Source organism: Salvelinus alpinus, chromosome 10 (assembly GCF_045679555.1).
Source record: "Salvelinus alpinus chromosome 10, SLU_Salpinus.1, whole genome shotgun sequence".
NCBI lineage: Eukaryota > Metazoa > Chordata > Actinopteri > Salmoniformes > Salmonidae > Salvelinus > Salvelinus alpinus.
Genome location: NC_092095.1, coordinates 34,161,025 through 34,178,618, shown reverse-complemented (window position 1 = coordinate 34,178,618; position 17,594 = coordinate 34,161,025). Strand labels below are relative to the sequence as shown.

Sequence of the window (17,594 nt, the reverse complement as noted above, 5' to 3'; positions counted from 1 at the left end):
CGAGGTCATTTGTAAAGTGACTATGCATAGATAATAAACAGCGAGTAGCAGCAGTGTAAAAAAAAAAGGGGAGGGGGGGGGTCAATGTAAATAGTCTGGGTGGCCATTTGATTAATTCTTCAGCAGACTTATGGCTTGGGGGTAGAAGCTGTTAAGGAGCCTCTTGGTCCTAGACATGGCGCTCCGGTACGACTTGCAGTGAGGTAGCAGAGAAAACAGTCTATAACTTGTGTGACTGGGGTCTTTGACAATTTTTTGGGCCTTGCTCTGACAAAGCCTAGTATATAGGTCCTGGATGTCAGGAAGCTTGGCCCCAGTGATGTACTGGGCCGTATGCACTACCCTCTGTAGTGCCTTATGGTCAGATGCCGAGCAGTTGCCATACCAGGCAGTGATGCAACCGGTCACGATGCTCTCGATGGTGCAGCTGGGAATCCATGCCAAATCGATTTTCTGGATGACACTTTCAGTGATTTATTTTGATTTCAAGGCACACCAGCATGGCTACCACAGCATTCTGCAGCGATACGCCATCCCATCTTGTTTGTGCTTAGTGGGGCTATCATTTGTATTTCAACTGGACAATGACCCAACACACCTCCAGGCTGTGTAAGGGCTATTTGACCAGGAAGGAGAGTGATGTAGTGCTGCATCAAATGACCTGGCCTCCACAATCACCCGACCTCAACCCATTTAAGATGGTTTGGAATGAGTTGGACTGCAGAGTGAAGGAAAAACAGCCAACAAGTGCTCAGCATATGTGGGAACTCCTTCAAAACTGTGGAAAAGCATTCCAAGTGAAGCTGGTTGAGAGAATGCCAAGAGTGTACAAAGCTGTCATCAAGGCAAAGGGTGGCTACTTTGAAAAATCTAAAATATATTTCGATTTTTTAACACTTTTTTGCTTACTACAGTGCCTTGCAAAAGTATTCATCCCCCTTGGTGTTTTTCCCATTTTGATGCATGGATTTCATGTAATGAACATACACAAAATAGTCCAAATTGGTGAAGTGAAATGATTTTTAAAAAGAAAAGGGAAAAAAAGAAGAAGAAAAAAGAAAAGTGGTGCGTGTATATGTAATCACCCCCTTGCTATGAAGCCCCTAAATAAGATCTGGTGCAACCATTTACCTTCAGAAGTCACATAATTAGTTAGATTGCACACAGGTGGACTTTATTTAAGTGTCACATGATCTCAGCATACCTGTTCTGAAAGGCCCCAGTCTGCCACACCACTAAGAAAGGGGCACCACCAAGCAAGTGGCACCATGAAGACCAAGGAGCTCTCCAAACAGGTCAGGGACAACGTTTTGGAGAAGTACAGATCAGGGTTGAGGTATAAAAAAATATCTGAAACTTTTAACATCCCACGGACCACCATTAAATCCATTATTAAAAAATGGAAAGAATATGACACCACAACAAACCCGCCAAGAGAGGGCCGCCCACCAAAACTCACGGACCAGGAAAGGAGGGCATTAATCAGAGAGGCATCAAAGAGACCAAAGATAAACCCTGAAAGAGCTGCAAAGCTCCACAGCGGAGATTGGAGTATCTGTCCATAGGACCACTTTAAGCTGTACACTCCACAGAGTTGGCCTTTACGGAAGAGTGGCCAGAAAAAAAGGCATCGCTTTTTTAAAATTTAAGCAAACACGTTTGGTGTTCGCCAAAAGGCATGTGGGAGACTCCCCAAACATATGGAATAAGCTATTCTGGTCAGATGAGACAAAAATGTAGCCTTTTGGCCATCAAGGAAAATGCTATGTCTGGCACAAACCCTAAAATCTCTCATCACCCCGAGAACATCATCTCCACAGTGAAGCATGGTGGTGGCAGCATCATGCTGTGAGGAGGTTTTTCATCGTCAGGGACTGGGAAACTGGTCAGAATTGAAGGAATGATGAATGGCGCTTGAGGGAAACCTGTTTCAGTCTTCCAGAGATTTGAGACTGGGACAGAGGTTCACCTTCCAGCAGGACAATGACCCTAAGCATACTGCTAAAGCAACACTTGCGTGGTTTAAGGGGAAACATTTACATGTCTTGGAATGGCCTAGTCAAAGCCCAGACCTCAATCCAATTGAGAATCTGTGGTATGACTTAAAGATTGCTGTACACCAACGGAACCCATCCAACTTGAAGGAGCTGGAGCAGTTTTGCCTTGAAGAATGGGCAAAAATCCCAGTGGCTCGATGTGCCAAGCTTAGAGACTTACCCCAAGAGACTTTCAGCTGTAATTGCTGGAAAAGGTGGCTGTACAAAGTATTGACTTCGGGGGGGGGGGTGGGGGGGGATTAATAGTAATGCACGCTCAAGTTCAGTTTTCTTGTCTTACTTCTTGTTTGTTTCACAAGAAAAATTATTTGCATCTTCAAAGTGGTAGGCATGTTGTGTAAATAACCCCCCCCCCCCCTCCCCCCCAATTTTTTTATATTTTTAATTCCAGGTTGTAAGGCAATATAATAGGAAAAATGCCAATGGGGGTGAATACTTTCACAAGCCACTGTACATGATGTGTTATTTCATAGTTTTGATGTCTTCAATATTATTCTACAATGTAGAAAATCATTTTTTTTTTTAAGAGAAAAACCCTTGAATGAGTAGGTGTGTCCAAACTTTTGACTGGTACTGTACATACAGTGCCTTCAGAAAGTATTCACACCCCTTGACTTTTTCCACAAATTGGTTGTTACAACCCAAATTTAAAACAGATTGTATTAGGATTTTTGGTCACTGACCTACACACAATACCATATAACATCAAATTTGAAATGTTTTTCCTGAAATTCTGACACATTTATAAAAAATGAAAAGCTGAAATGTCTTGAGTCAATAAGTATTCAACCCCTTTGTCATGGCAAGAGCCTAAATACGTTAAGGAGTAACAATGTGTTTAACAAGTCACATAATAAATTGCATGAACTCTCTCTGTGTGCAATAATAGTGTTTAACATGATTGTTGAATGACTACCTCATCTCTGTACCCCACCCATAATATTATCTGTAGTCCCTCAGTCCAGCAGTGAATTTCAAACACAGATTCAACCATAAAGACCAGGGAGATTATCCCATGCCTCGCAAAGAAGGGCACCTATTGGTAGATGGGTAAAGAAAAAACAGACATTGAATGAGCATGGTGACGTTATTAATTGCACTTTTGATGGTTTATCAATACACCCAGTCACTACAAAGAAACAGGTGTCCTTCCTAACTCAGTTTCCGGAGAGGAAGGAAACTACTCAGGGATTTCACCCTGAGGCCAATAATAACTTTAAAACAGTTACAGAGATTAAAACCCATAAGAGTAAGCCCTGTCTAAGCAGGGGAAGGGGGATTCTACTAAGCTATATGGAATTGTTTTAAGAAGGTCATACCAAGGATCACGTTGCTATTTGATTTTGAATTGTAATATATATATATATTTTTTTTAATCAATACTTTTTTGAGCCTTACTGCTATTACAACCATACAAACGCATTGAATAACAAGTTCCATACATAGAACAATAGATAGTTCCCCCATAAAATAAAAAGGACGTTTGTTCTGAAGTGTATATCCTATATCTGAGAGATATAATAAAGATCAGGAAACATTTGTTTGTTTTTTTAAACATGTACTTAGCCCCTTATTTTTGGCGCTAAACCGTCTCCATATATAGAGTACTCCATAAAAAAAATGGTACTGGAGGACCTTAAGAAGAGTCTTGTGAGGCCTGTGGGCATCCTAGAGCAAAACAACCGATAAGTGCGTGTTCGTGAGATTCCCACCTTTCCACATAGGGGTGTGTAACTGTTCGGACACTCAAGACAGAAGTTGGCAGATGGTCTGACAAACACTGCTCTAGCTCTTTCACCGCAGATGCGGAAGTGCAACATACAGTATCGCTACCTTAAACTGACAGATTTTTATGGGGATTTTTATATTATGCTAATTTGATTTCCGGGGGGGCGCGGATATCGACCTTAGCGGCTGTGATAGGAAAAGTCTGAGGAGGGATCAACAACTTTGTAGTTCCTCCACAATACTAACCTAATTAACAGAGTGAAAAGAAGGAAACCTGTACAGAATAAAACATATTCCAAAACATGCATCCTGTTTACAACAAGACACTAAAGTAATACTGCAAAAAATGCGGCAAAGCAATATTTTTTTGTTATGTTATGGGGAAAATCCAATACAACACATTACTGACTACCACTCTCCATATTTTCAAGCATAATGTATCATGTTATGGGTATGCCTGTAATTGTCAAGTACTGGGGAGTTTTTCAGGATAAAAAATTAAGGAATGGAGCTAAGCACAGGTAAAATCCTAGAGGAAAACCAGATTCAGTCTGCTTTCCACCAGACACTGGGAAATGAATACATTTTTAAGCAAGACAATAACCTAAAACACAAGGCCAAATCTACACTGGAGTTGCTTACCATGGAGACAGTGAATGTTCCTGAGTGGCTGAGTTACAGTTTTCACTTAAATCTGCTTGAAAATCTTGCTCAACTAAGGTAGTTAACTAACAACATATCACAATCATAGCAAATAATACGTTTTCTTTGGTAACCGTTACTGAGAATGTTGTTGCTGTTTGGGCCAGCTACTTGCAAATGCATTTTTGTATTTTAATTAAATGCATTACAAAATACAAACATTTTATAGTTTATTTTGATACATTGATTTAAAATTGTATTTTGTATCTGTATTTTCTAACTGTATTTTGTCATTTTTGCCCATCCCTGTTCAGAGTGTATGTCACTGTTTCTCATAGAATGTTTCACAGCGGGTGCCTTTTGGAAAATGTTGGTAAAAATGTAAGCATACCTACTTCTCCAGGCACCACTACACCACTATGTACATATCTACCGGATATATTGTACCCCGTACTCCTGCAAATTAATCTGGTACTGGTACTTCCTGTATATAGCTTAATATTATTTTATTCCTCGTGCCAATTTTTTTTTCACTCTGTATCATTGGGAAGGGTTCCTAAGCAAGCATTTCATGGTAAAGTCTACACCTACTGTGTTTCTGTGTCTAACACAACGTTCAACCACCATGTTGCTTTGTCCTGGGAATTTTGGGAAAGTTAGCGTAGTTTTGTAACCCTATGCTGTACTGTATGTACTGTAGAATGGACTGATTGTTCCCTATGACAAAGCTGTTGCGCTTAGACAGCATGTTGTGGAACACACAGTCTGTCCTCTCTAAGTCACCCATATCTGTCAGACATCTAGAACCGATCTAGAAGAAGAACCCTTGTTGGTTCCAGGTAGACTCCTATGGTTCCAAGTATAACTGTTTTGGGTTCCATGTAGAACCCTCTGTGGAAAGGATTCTACATGGAACCGAAAATGGTTCTACCTGGAACAAAAAATGGTTTTACCTGGAACCAAAAAAGGTTTCTGCTATGGGGACAGCTGAAGTACCCCTTTGGAATTTTTTTTTGTAAGAGTGTGATTTATTTATCCCCTTATGCCATGGCTGCAAACAACCCCAATACATACCATGCATGTATCACAAATGGCACCCTATTCCCTATAGACTCCACTACTTTTTTCTTGACCTGGTCACTACATACACTCATAGAAAAAAGGGTTCCAAAAGGGTTCTTTGGCTGTCCCCATAGGATAAACCTTTTTGGTTCCAGGTAGAACCCTTTTTGGTTCCAGGTAGAACCCTCTGTGGAAAGGGTTTTACATGGAACCAAAAGGGTTCTACCTTGAACCAAAAATTGTTATTCAAAGGGTTATCCTATGGGGACAGCTGAATAACTATTTTAGGTTATAGATAGCACCTTTGGTTCTAAGAGTGTAGGGAATAGGGTGCCATTTGGGATGTAGCACAATGGTAATAGTAGAGCCAGAGGTCCCTCTCCCTAGCCTGAGAGTCAGACTACCCTAACCGGATAGGGCACTGATGTGACACCCTATCATCCCTCAAACAAGGATGGGTTATTGACGGTGGACCTAGGGCCCTGAGTTTCCCTGACCATGTGACCTGACCAGTAAAAACGCCAATGGAACCAGGAGAGTAATGTGAGACTACCGCAAAGCTCATTAAGCAGCATAAGCCGATCCTGATCAAAAAAAGGCCTTTTTCATCTGCATAGTTATGATCCACCATACAAGATCCAGAGAGAGAGGGTATGAGAGAGAGAGAAAACGAGACGGTATGGCTAAAGAAAGGGAGATCCACAGCTGACTGCTGGACAGAGTGGTCAGTATGAGTGTCAGTACAGTACCTTGGCCTTCTCCAGCTGTGCCTGAGCCTGCCGCTCTGCCTCTCGTCGCACGGCCTCCTTATCCTCCTCCAAGGACACATCGGAGTCTGATGGACGGCTGGTGTAGGAGTCCGCCGAACCCTGCAGAGTAGAGGGAAGCACACATTAATGAGCGATTGCGTAACCGATGAACTCTTGAGACCTCAACCAACAGACGAACTCTTCAGACCTCAACATCACACAACAGACTAACTCATCATTTCCCAAACTCGGTCCTCGGGATCCCAAGAGGTGCATGCTTAGTTTTGATCCAAATGATCCAAGCGTGATGATTAGTGGATTATCAGCTGTGTAGTGCTCGGCTAAAAACCAAAATGTACCCGCCTTGGGGCCTTGAGGACCGCGTTTGGGAAACCCTGGACCACTTTTCAGACGTCAACAACTCTTCAGACTCACACTCACCGGACACACATCAACATACAGCACATATACACACCATGACACCTTGTTCAGCAGTGAGACATGCCAGGTCTAACTGAAATTCAAGCACAAGTCCTATCTTTGGAGACGGTTCGTGAAGACAGTTCAGTCAAATACAACCAACTAGAAAAAAAGAGTCCGCAAACATAGTAATGACCAAAACCAGGGGTACAAAGAATCCTCAGAGAGCGTCGGAGCCCAGTTAGTGAACTTAGTGAACAGCCACACGCATCTAAATCAAACGATATTCAAACCCAGGGGAGGAGAGGCAGGGAGAAATCACAAAAGCTAAGTGGATGTGTTTCAAGTGGACACTCCCCTGCTTCTCAGAAAGCAGCAGGACACCCACCATCTCACAAAGCCTCAGGCTACATCAGTAACTACAAGAGTAGTGCACTATCAAGGGGAGAGGGCACCGTTTGGGACGCAGCCTTCAGTCGGTCCTTTCATTCACCACCACTTCGGTCGGAGAGACAAAAAGAGACTAAAGAGTAGCGCTACAGGGTAACAGGACTAAATCTTTTGCTTCATTGACTGGAGCTGTGAGTTTGTCTCCCATGCTCTATAAGAGAGACGTACGGGCCTCTGGTAACTGTGGGCCCCAGCATGTGTGTGTGGTAAAGGCTGTAGCTTCAGCCATATAAACAATCAGGCTCACACACATGAAGCCCCTGACCACCTGACACACATTCTATATCTCCTGGGTGCACACACACACACACACACACACACACACACACACACACACACACACACACACACACACACACACACACACACACACACACACACTTAAATAACAGAAACAGATGGGCATACACAGGTACACACGTTCAGGACCACGATCTTTCTGTTTCTCTCTCTTCCTCACACACAGACAAGGACACACTGGCACACACACGCGCGCGCACACATGCACGCATGCAGCCCAGTATGTTTATAGCCCTGTTATGTTTATTGTCAGACTCTTTGGACTTTTTGAATAATAATGATAATGAACATCACACTCTACCAGGCTGATTAAAACTAACCCAACCATCCCATATACAAAGAGGATCCTACTTTATCACACTTGAAACATTCATCCTAAACACTTTCTATTCTTCTCCTGCATAATAGACGAGGCACTGCTCATGAACTATCCACGTCTCTGCCTTGTACCTGAGACACCTTCTATAAATAACACTGCTTATGCTTTATGCACTATCCTTAATGCTTCCGATATCCGTCTCTTCCCTCATAGGTTAAACCCTACCTGAAAATACTCTTAATACTCTATACAGTACACTGCATCTCATCACCATCACATTGTCTATAGACTAGGCCTGTGTCATAAATGGCACCCTATTCCCAATATAGTGCACTGCTTTTGAAAAGGGCCCCATAGGGTGCCATTTGTGACACATCCCAGCTATAACCTATAACCACACCAAACCAGCTCATGTATCCCTGTGTCCTTTACATGTGACTGACGTTGTTCAATCCATTGTTCAATCCAATTCCATCATTCCATCATGTCCAGACTAAGGCAAGGGTCTGACCCAGAGAGTTACAGCACAGCGGGTCAGAGAATGGGTGCATAATGAGGACTGTGACAGTGGTGACAGACAACCCACTACCCCTCATCATCATCGTCGCAGCATGACAACTCTATCACCCTGACAATACCACCCTCTGACCCTTATACAGGTAGGCACAGGTAAATACGATGATGTACACACACTTTTACATGCGCGGGCGCACAAAACACACACGCGAGCACAATCACGTACGCACACACACACAAGTAAGCATGTATGAATAATCAGCTTACACAGTCATCGGAGCTCTTGTTGCGACCTCCCTTGGCTCTTTTCAGCAGCCTAATCCAGGTGGCCTTCATCAGCCACACCGGTCATTCAGTGTCCTAAGCCACTGTTACGTATCCCTGCTACGACTACAGGTACCCGGACTGCTATCCCTGCAAAAGACCTCCACAGGTATGGCTACCTTTGCTGTTAATAAAGCTACCTATGTTAGGGATACCTTAGGTGTGACTGCCAATACCTTTGCTGTTAAGGCTATCCCTAACGCTGCAGCGACAGCTAGTTCTACCTTTGCTGCTGCTGCTGCGATGTCCACATGAGCCATGGAACCGGTGGATAATCTCAGCAGCTGCCTGTCCTCCCTCCAGTCTCCTCTAGCCTCGTCTAGCTGCTCAGGCTGCAGGCGCTGAGGCTGCCTGCCAGTGTGAACTGGGCGGCCGGATGCTGCTCCTCTTCCCCTGCTTCTCATGCCTCACTCCCCCCCAGCCCCAGCTCCGGCAGCTCCAGCCCCAGCCCTGTCGTCTGTCCTACACAGGCTGGGCTGCCATGCTCCTTCCTCGAGGACAGATAAGAGAACGCCTGCCTGGATGATCAGTGTGAGAATGCTAATGTTGCTGCTGCTGCTGCTACTCAGGTGGTGCCTGCTGCATGCAATCTCAGCTCTCCTCAGCCTGTCAATGTATATATCCCGCGCTTTTTCTCGCTCTCTCTCTCACCGGATTTCTTGAGCTCTATTTCTACCTCTGTGGTTCTGTCTAACTCACCCCCCCCCTCTCTCTCTGCCTCCCTTTCGTATCACTCCCCCACCCCTTCTCCTCTTTGCTTGTTCTTTCGTTTTCTCCTGTTCCTCCTCACAGTCGCTCCATCTGTTCCGCTGTCTCCACTGTGATTAATGCTGCCCAGTACAGAGGGTTTGTTTGTGTGTGTGTGTGTGTGTGTGTGTGTGTGTGTGTGTGTGTGTGTGTGTGTGTGTGTGTGTGTGTGTGTGTGTGTGTGTGTGTGTGTGTGTGTGTGTGTGTGTGTGTGTGTGTGTGTGTGTGTGTGTGTGTGTGTGTGTGCCATGTTTGTAAAACTATGCATGGATCTATAGGCATACATGTAAACATGTAAATGTTGCACAGATATTAGTACACACACACACACACACCTGCACGCAAGCACCCACACACACTCTGGTCCTGTGATGATCGTCAGTCCAGAGTTCAGCGCCGTGCCTCTCCCCCTCCAGGGAGGTGACGAGGATGCCCGGTGCGTCCCTACTCTACGCACTCACTTGCGTCGCAAAGCACATACATATGCACACACTTCCATGTCAAGAGCCTCTCCTGTGCCACCAGGGGAAAGAGGTGGAAACAGAGAGAGAGAGAGAGAGAGTAGAGAGAGACCTAAAATAGATGTTCCAAGCTGCACAGTACAACACTCTGATCTTAGTGATAGTGATTCTTAGCTTTCAGAGTTACTGTAGCTAAAGCCAAGCGCAGAGGATCCCCGGTGATTCACTACATATGAATACCCCCCACACACAACTTTCACTACCATAAATACTTCGAGACAAGCGAGCACACATTCTTCTGCAGGACATGTCCTTTTTCTAGTATGGCATGAGACTGCTAATGGTTACTGGTTGAGGCAGGGTCTGGGGCAGTGAAAGCTGATCCAGGACTAACAGGTCTGTTTCTCCATTTCAGAGCTGGGTTACCCTGCGTGACCTTTGGTGAGGCCGGCACAGGTCAGGAGGAGGTCAGTGGTCCCCACAACTCAGGTCAGCACTGGGTGGCAGGTTGCCTACCGGTTAAGAGCATTGGGCTGTTAATCAAAAGGTTCCTGGTTCGAATCCCGAGCTGACTAGGTGAAAAATCTGTCGATTGCTACAGTAATTGCTACTGTAAGTCGCTCTGGATAAGAGCGTCTGCTAAATTGTAAAAAGATGTAGATGGTTTAGCTAATGGCTAGCAGTCATTCCCCTAGGAGACGCTAACCGCTAACTGTACATCAAAAGATATGACACGCTAATCAGCCCAGCATTTCATAACCAATCAATCCCATAGTTCTACCCACACAGAGGTCGTCTCAACCAGCTCTAGGCTGCGTCTCAAATAGCACCCTGTTCCCTATTAAGTGCACTACTTTCAACCGGGGCCCGTAGTGCACTGAATAGGGTGCCATTGGGGACGAACCTGTGTTGAAGATGACACACTGATTTAGCTGCGTCCTACATGAAAACAAAGGCTGCGGGAGAATAATATAATTTTAGCTCGTTAAGACCAATTACTCTAACATGGGAGGCAATTGTCACAGTCAGATTTTGGACAGAGACGGATTGGAATGACTATGCAAGTATGATGTACTCTGACAACGTCCGTTACAAACAGGCCGGCTCTATGGAATACCTCCTTCAAATGTAGTCTGAGTGACAGCCTGTTTGTGCCAACATGCCAACTCCTTGTCAGTCATTGTCATGCCAATGTCTGGCTTGACAATGAGCATTGCCGATGTCAAGAACAAGAGGCTGCTTCAGATGGCCTTATTATTACTAGTAAACAGTGGAGGAAAACATATAAAGAATGTGGTATCCAGTTACCTAACTATACTGCACCTCAAGTGAGATACTGTAGGTCCCATGAAAATACTAGCAGGCAGTAGTGCTGTGAAAGCCTCTACCGATGGTATAGCTGGTGCCTATTGGGTGAAGGAACCTTAAAACCAGGGTATCATGTGTCACACGTGGCTTGAACATTGTCTGATGGGGGGGGGGGGGGGGCTAGAGTGACGGGAGTTGTCGCTACCCTCCAGAGCGTGGCACAGATGTTTCCCATGTGGAGCTGGGTGCCCACTGCCCAGAGCAGTGGGCACCCAGGCTTATGTCCAGGCTTATGTATGTCTGTGAACACTGGGCACAGTGGGCAGTGAGAGAGGTTGACATGGACTCAGTCTGACCGAGAGAGCCTCTGGCTGCATGACACGGCTGACCCGAGGTCCCACTCCCACACTGAGATGAACAGAATATAGAGAACAAAGAAAAGAGGCAGACAGGGATGAGCTCACTATGGTCACCCTTTGGAGAGAGAGGGCGAGAGGGATGGGAGAGATGGGGTGGGTGGAGAGTTTGTTTTTGTTCGCACGCGTGCATGTGCATGCGTGTGGTGTGTGTGGGACGGCAGTGCTCCTGTGGTCTGCTGTAACGGATTTATTGATCCCTCTGGGCTGCTCTGCCTGCGAAACCACAAACAGTCGCTACATGCCGCGGTCGCATAGGCGGTCAACGCATTAGAACGCCACAAATCACTAAGGCTAATTACAATCATCGAACGGCCGGGTGGCTATACAGGGCTGTCACAGGGCAATGTCCCAGGTCAATGTCAGCATTCCCTTCAGTAGAGGGCCTACACACATCACTGGGGAAATCGCCTATTGTTTAAAAAAAATATATATGTTATAAGCAGTGGTAGCGATTACCTGGACAATAGGGGTTATTCTAAAAGGTGTATTTGCAGCGTAAAAATTGTTGAGATGGAAGGTTGTGGTCATGCAGGTGTTTGATGAATGAATTAATGATGACATAACAAGCTGAAATGCTCTCTAGTCTACCGGAGACTCAGTATGGCAGATTGTTCATGGTGCATCACTCCTTGTTCACCCCTCCCCACACCAGCCCCTATCTTCTGCGTCCCCCTTCCCAGACCCTCTGCTAACTCTCTCTCTCTCCCACTTTCCCTCTCTCTCTCTCTCTCTCTCTCTCTCTCTCCACATTATATCACCCTCCCATCGCAGCCCTGCCCTCTGCCTTCTCCTCTTCTCTCTAGCGGGATAGTCAGTGACTATCTAGCCTTCCCGGTATTCCTCAGAAAGAGAAGAGCAGAAGTGACATTTTCTGCTCATGAATATGTTATGAATAATGTGTCACTGTGGGAATCTAACAATGCACTGATTTTATTGGAGCAATTTTGTAACCTTCCTGCCAATAACAGAGTTTGCAAAGGTTGAATTAGATGCAGGCAATATAAATATAATTCTAACTATGGTTACAGTAAATCCTATTCTTAGAAGCAGTACTATGAAGATGACTTTCTCATAACTTTTTCTGGTCCATATTATCAGATTTCTTAGATTGTGGTTTTCTAATCTCTAGCAACAGACTAAATTAGTGCCTTTTACATCCCTTTGATACTTTAAGTAGAAATTGTGCCCCAATATCAATTTTAAAAGCCTGTTAAACCAAATGAAGTGCCCTTTAATATAGACCACATGGAAAATTCAATCAGACTTTCAATATGAATAAAGACTTGCAAAAGTGCCAGAATTCAGCATTTTTGACACTCCGTGCACCCTCTGTGACTTATAGGAAGACTTTAACCCACTTAGTTATCCCAACATTTCTCCAAGTTTTAACCATCATTGTATGCTTTTATGCTTTGACAAAGTCATTTCTGAAGATCATTATTTATTTCATGTGATTCAATTCCACTTGTCTCTCGTTTTAAGGTCAACCCTGTTACGTGAACTGAATTCTCATTTTAATATGGTGAAACTATTCCTTTTGAAATATTATTTTCAAAAGAAACACCGAACATTTAATAGTAAAAGCAGGTGAGCTGGTTCTACTATTATTGGAAATGTTCCTGGTGTTCTGTGGTAAAAAACTGAAACGTTTCAACAATTTCATATTTTTTTAAGCTTGCATTCAATTGCCCCATCTGTTGCACATAACATGCTTACATTCCCCCTATCACAAGGGGCTTTATGGCTGATTTAAGATTAAGTCATCAACCTTGTTATGGTCAACCCTGTTACTTTATTTGGCACTTTATAGTATTTTTTTATTCATTCAAAGTTGCACTATGCAGAAATCGCTTCACCATTTCCTGGTTGATAACACTCTAATAGTTCGCCTAAGTTCAGTTTATGTGACAAAATAAGATAGTAGAGAACCAATTTACCATCTACACCGCTGTGAAATATATTTTACATAACCCAAAATGTTGTTTCAGCTGTTTGAAGCTGGTGTACAAAACCGAAAGTAAAAGACGCAAAAACTAAACTTAAGAACGGGAAGCATAGAAATAGCGCACATAGAACAGATCTATCACTTCTTAGACTTGCTTCAAGTAGAAGCAAGTAGAATGATAGATCTATAAATCATATTTCTATGTGAATTTGGTATGGTCGCCCAAAAAGTTACATATTACCACTTTAACCTCTTGAGATGGGAAAACGTGTTTTTTATGAAGTTGTACATGTTCTCTTTATGACAGAATGTTTACATTTGGTGCAATCTAATGTTTTTTTGACCAAGTTACACTTCTCAAAAGGCAACAAATTGGTGGAACAACCCAAGTGTGGACATTCAGGAACACTCTGTACAGTGTACTACTCTTGACCAGATACCAAAAGTAGTGCACTATACAGGGAATAGGATGCCATTTGGGACGCACACCACAGTGAGCCTGTGGTTGGTTTGTGACAGTTGCTGTGTTCATTCTAAGCTGGAACAAGAGGCTGCTGCGTTATAGCCACCTGCCTGTCAATGTCACATCCTTCACAGCAACAGAAAGTCTATTAAATCATCGTCCCATAGATTACACTATGACTACTGTCTTCTTCCACTGCGTAAAGACAATAGCACACAAAGCGAGACATGACAAGAGATGTTCTGTTAGAGCACGTGTTTGACTACTGTCACTGCTTCCCACTCCAACTGATGAATGAAGAATGGAAACAGAGAGGAAGTGTGTGTGTGTGAGAGAGAGAAAGAGAAAGAGAGGGAGAGAAAATGAGAGATAAAGAGGAGAAAAAAAGAAAAGGGGAGTGTGTAAGATAGAGATTGCTAGAATGAATGAATGAATGAGTGTGCGTGCATTCCTACATGCGCACGTGTTTCCATATCTGTGTCCGAGTGTGAGTGCGCAGGTCGGGTACTGAAGTAATGGCTTCTCTGGCGTGGGGAGCCAAGCGGGGAGCAGGATTGGCTGCGTGGACGTCAAGGTGACACTCGAGGGGGAACCGGGACGAACAAGGGAAAGTGTTTACCCAGCATTCCACATGCCAAGTGTCTTCCTCTGTGCGTTAGATAAGTGCATCATCCCATTGAGGTGATGGACACTCCGGCTGTCAATCAAACCACACTGTCCTAGGGAGCAGGGCTGTGTCTCAAATGGCACCCTAGTCCCTATGTAGCACATAGGACTCCAGTCAAAAGCAGTGCACTACATAGGGTTAAAGGGATGGTTAAAAGCCAGGGGGAGGGGTTGCTTAGGAGCACACTGCTTTGAAAAGAGAGAGGAGGGACCATGCAGTAACACAACACTAGAGGCACCATAGAGGCAATAATCAATCCACCTTAATAGGCAGGGAGCTGATGAAGGAATGTGGTTTGATTCATGGAATATGGTTATGAAGAGTGCCATGGGGGGTGTGCTGCGCTCGTTCATTGTGATTGCATCGTTAATATCGTGTCAGGAGCTGGGTGTAGGAGGCAGGCGGTGTCTGTGGATGATTGATGAGCACCAGGCTGGTTATGAGAGGACTGTCTGGTGAGACTTTTAGCTCCAACCCAGAAACAAATTGGCCATAAGGTAGTTTGGGCAAATGCCAGATGGCTGGTCCATATTTAGCCCAGTGGCTACACTTGGGTTTTTGTGCAGAATGATCTTTATTTGGATAATAATTGGGGCGTCGAGAAAAAAAATATGAGCTGTTTTCTGGTCCCAGTCCATCCCTGTCCATCTTAATATCTGCAGCAACAGACAATGCCAGAACACCAGACCCATTAACACGACTGCCAGTACTGTGAGTGTGTGTCCTAGCAGTCTGGACTCCGTGTGAATTACACTCTGTACCGCTGTCAAGGGTCATTCTGCTCCTCCGCAGTCAGTTGTGTTGTGTGTACTGTTTAGGAACAACCCTGCAATGTAATACGTGTCCATATCAGAACTACTATAGTCTGCTCTCTGTCACTTAAGGCGTCAGGAAATAGGAACCAGTCACTTTACATTTCATTTACAGAGATGTGTCCTCAACCGGCTGAGTCAGACAGATTACACACACGCACACACAAGGACGGACACGCGCACACACAAACTGACTGGCGCACACACGGACGTACACAAGCACATAGAGATTGGCTCTGTGGCTGTCACTCAGATCAATACGTTGATACAAAACTCCAGAGCACATCTACCTCCTGTTACAGTAAGAACTGCAAAGACCTGTCCATGATAAAATCATACAGATACTTTGAAACCAGCTTTGTAAACAGAGTATAGATGTGCTGGGGGGGGGGGGCTTGTCTAGAGGTAGTGCTAGCATCCCCAGACCGCACCTTCCCCACGGACGCAACGGTTTTATCCCCTGTTCTGCCACTCGCTTTCTATGCGATATCCCTCTCTTCTGTCCCACCCATGTGCATAAATACAAATAAAAAGTATTTCTATACATGTGTCAGTATGTGTGTCATTGGTATTTGCAGGCTAGTAGGACTGGAACAGCAAACAGCAGACGATTGGGAGGAGACAGCTGGTCAGGTCTCCCAGCAAACCAAAATTGGTTCTGTGAATGTTCCGAGAACATTGATTAGGTTGCCCCAAAAGTGTGCTGATGATTATACAATGTTTGTATAAAACATTTGCCAGATTTTGCAAAAACGTTCCCAGAACACATTTTGTTATTACATTACCTGGAAACCTCATAGGAACCTTAGTGGAATGTTCTGTGGTGGTTGTTACAGATGTTGTGCAGAACAATTTGGTAAATGTTAGGAGAACAAATAACACAAATAACACATTTTGTTTTCAAAAACATTATTTGAATGTTTTTTGGATGTTATCATCCTAATGTTAGATAAAATCCTAACTAGAACTTAATGGGAATGTTAGCTAATGTCCTGGGAACATTCCCGGTTTGCTGGGCTGTCTGTCTCCAGCTCTCTCTCACACCCCAATCTAGTCAACTGGGGAGCAAGGAGATAGACAACAGCATCTGTCACAGACACACAGTGTCACAGACACAGTCACAGACTCATAAGGACAGACTGATACAGACACAGAGATATCCACACACACAGACAGACAGATGGACATGCTAGAGGACTTCACGGATTCAAAAGGTTCCGAAATGGACCTGGGCTTTCCTATCCAGACCCGATATGCCTAAATAACTTTTACAATATAGAGACCCATTCCGAACGGACCGAGGACAACTACACCCGTTCCGTATAGACCTGGTCGGATCCAAACCCGGTCCGATCCAAGTGAGGGAAGCAACAGAAAAGTACATTTTTATGCTACTTTATTACCCAGAGCTGACAAAGCGTGAGGGAGAGGAGGTAGAGAGCAGGGGCAGTGCTGTGTGTCTAGGCTACTGTGAGTGTGAGCGAGTGACATGGGAACAGGGAGGGAGGGAGAGAGAGACGAGAGACCGCAAATTTCTAACGATGATCCAGTGTCAGTAAAGCCCTTTAAAGTGGAACTGACAGCGTTTTAGAAACATGAAATCGTTGTCAAATCTGTTCATTTACACCCCGAGGAAGAATATAACACCTTTCTTCACATTTTCTGACAAGCGAGCACTTAAATATAGCCATTTTCACATTTTCAAACTTTCAGGCATTTGTGAAAATTCTATAGCAATACAGAGTGGGAAGGCAGCCGTGCGTTTGGACAATTAATAGACACTGCAGTAAATAAAACCTAATCAAAACGTGTCAGTCTTATCCAGGACTGGACTCTACACAGACCAGTGTGCCATAGACTATCAGAGCTACAGTAGGCCTATATGCAAATAAGCCATTTGGCACATGGGCCTGCCATCATTCACTTTGAACTGGACTGTGTGTTTACAGGCAGTAGCAACAGTGTGACTTTAGATCCTTGGAAAACATTCGCCAAAACCCACAAAATATACCTGAATGGATTTCTACAAATATGTACAGTTGAAGTCGGAAGTTTACATACACTTAGGTTGGAGTCATTAAAACTCGTTTTTCAACCACTCCACAAATGTCTTGTTAACAAACTATAGTTTTGGCAAGTTGGTTAGGACATCTACTTTGTGATGACACAAGTACTTTTTCCAACAATTGTTTACAGACAGATTAT

At 44.2% G+C, this 17,594-nt stretch overlaps 1 protein-coding gene across 10 annotated transcripts in view; it reads right to left on the bottom strand.

The window, feature by feature from the left end:
* LOC139531972 (voltage-dependent L-type calcium channel subunit beta-2-like) overlaps nucleotides 1–17,594 on the bottom strand; it is a 101,856-nt gene that overhangs the window by 32,167 nt on the left and 52,095 nt on the right. For 7 of the 10 annotated variants that reach the window (XM_071329023.1, XM_071329025.1, XM_071329028.1 and 4 more), the window contains one exon: nucleotides 6,239–6,358. In XM_071329023.1, coding sequence (XP_071185124.1) covers nucleotides 6,239–6,358 — 120 coding nt within the window. Of the gene's footprint in view, nucleotides 1–6,238; nucleotides 6,359–8,510; nucleotides 9,247–17,594 lie in introns of those variants that run through there. The other 3 variants (XM_071329026.1, XM_071329033.1, XM_071329027.1) reach the window with 2 other exon arrangements.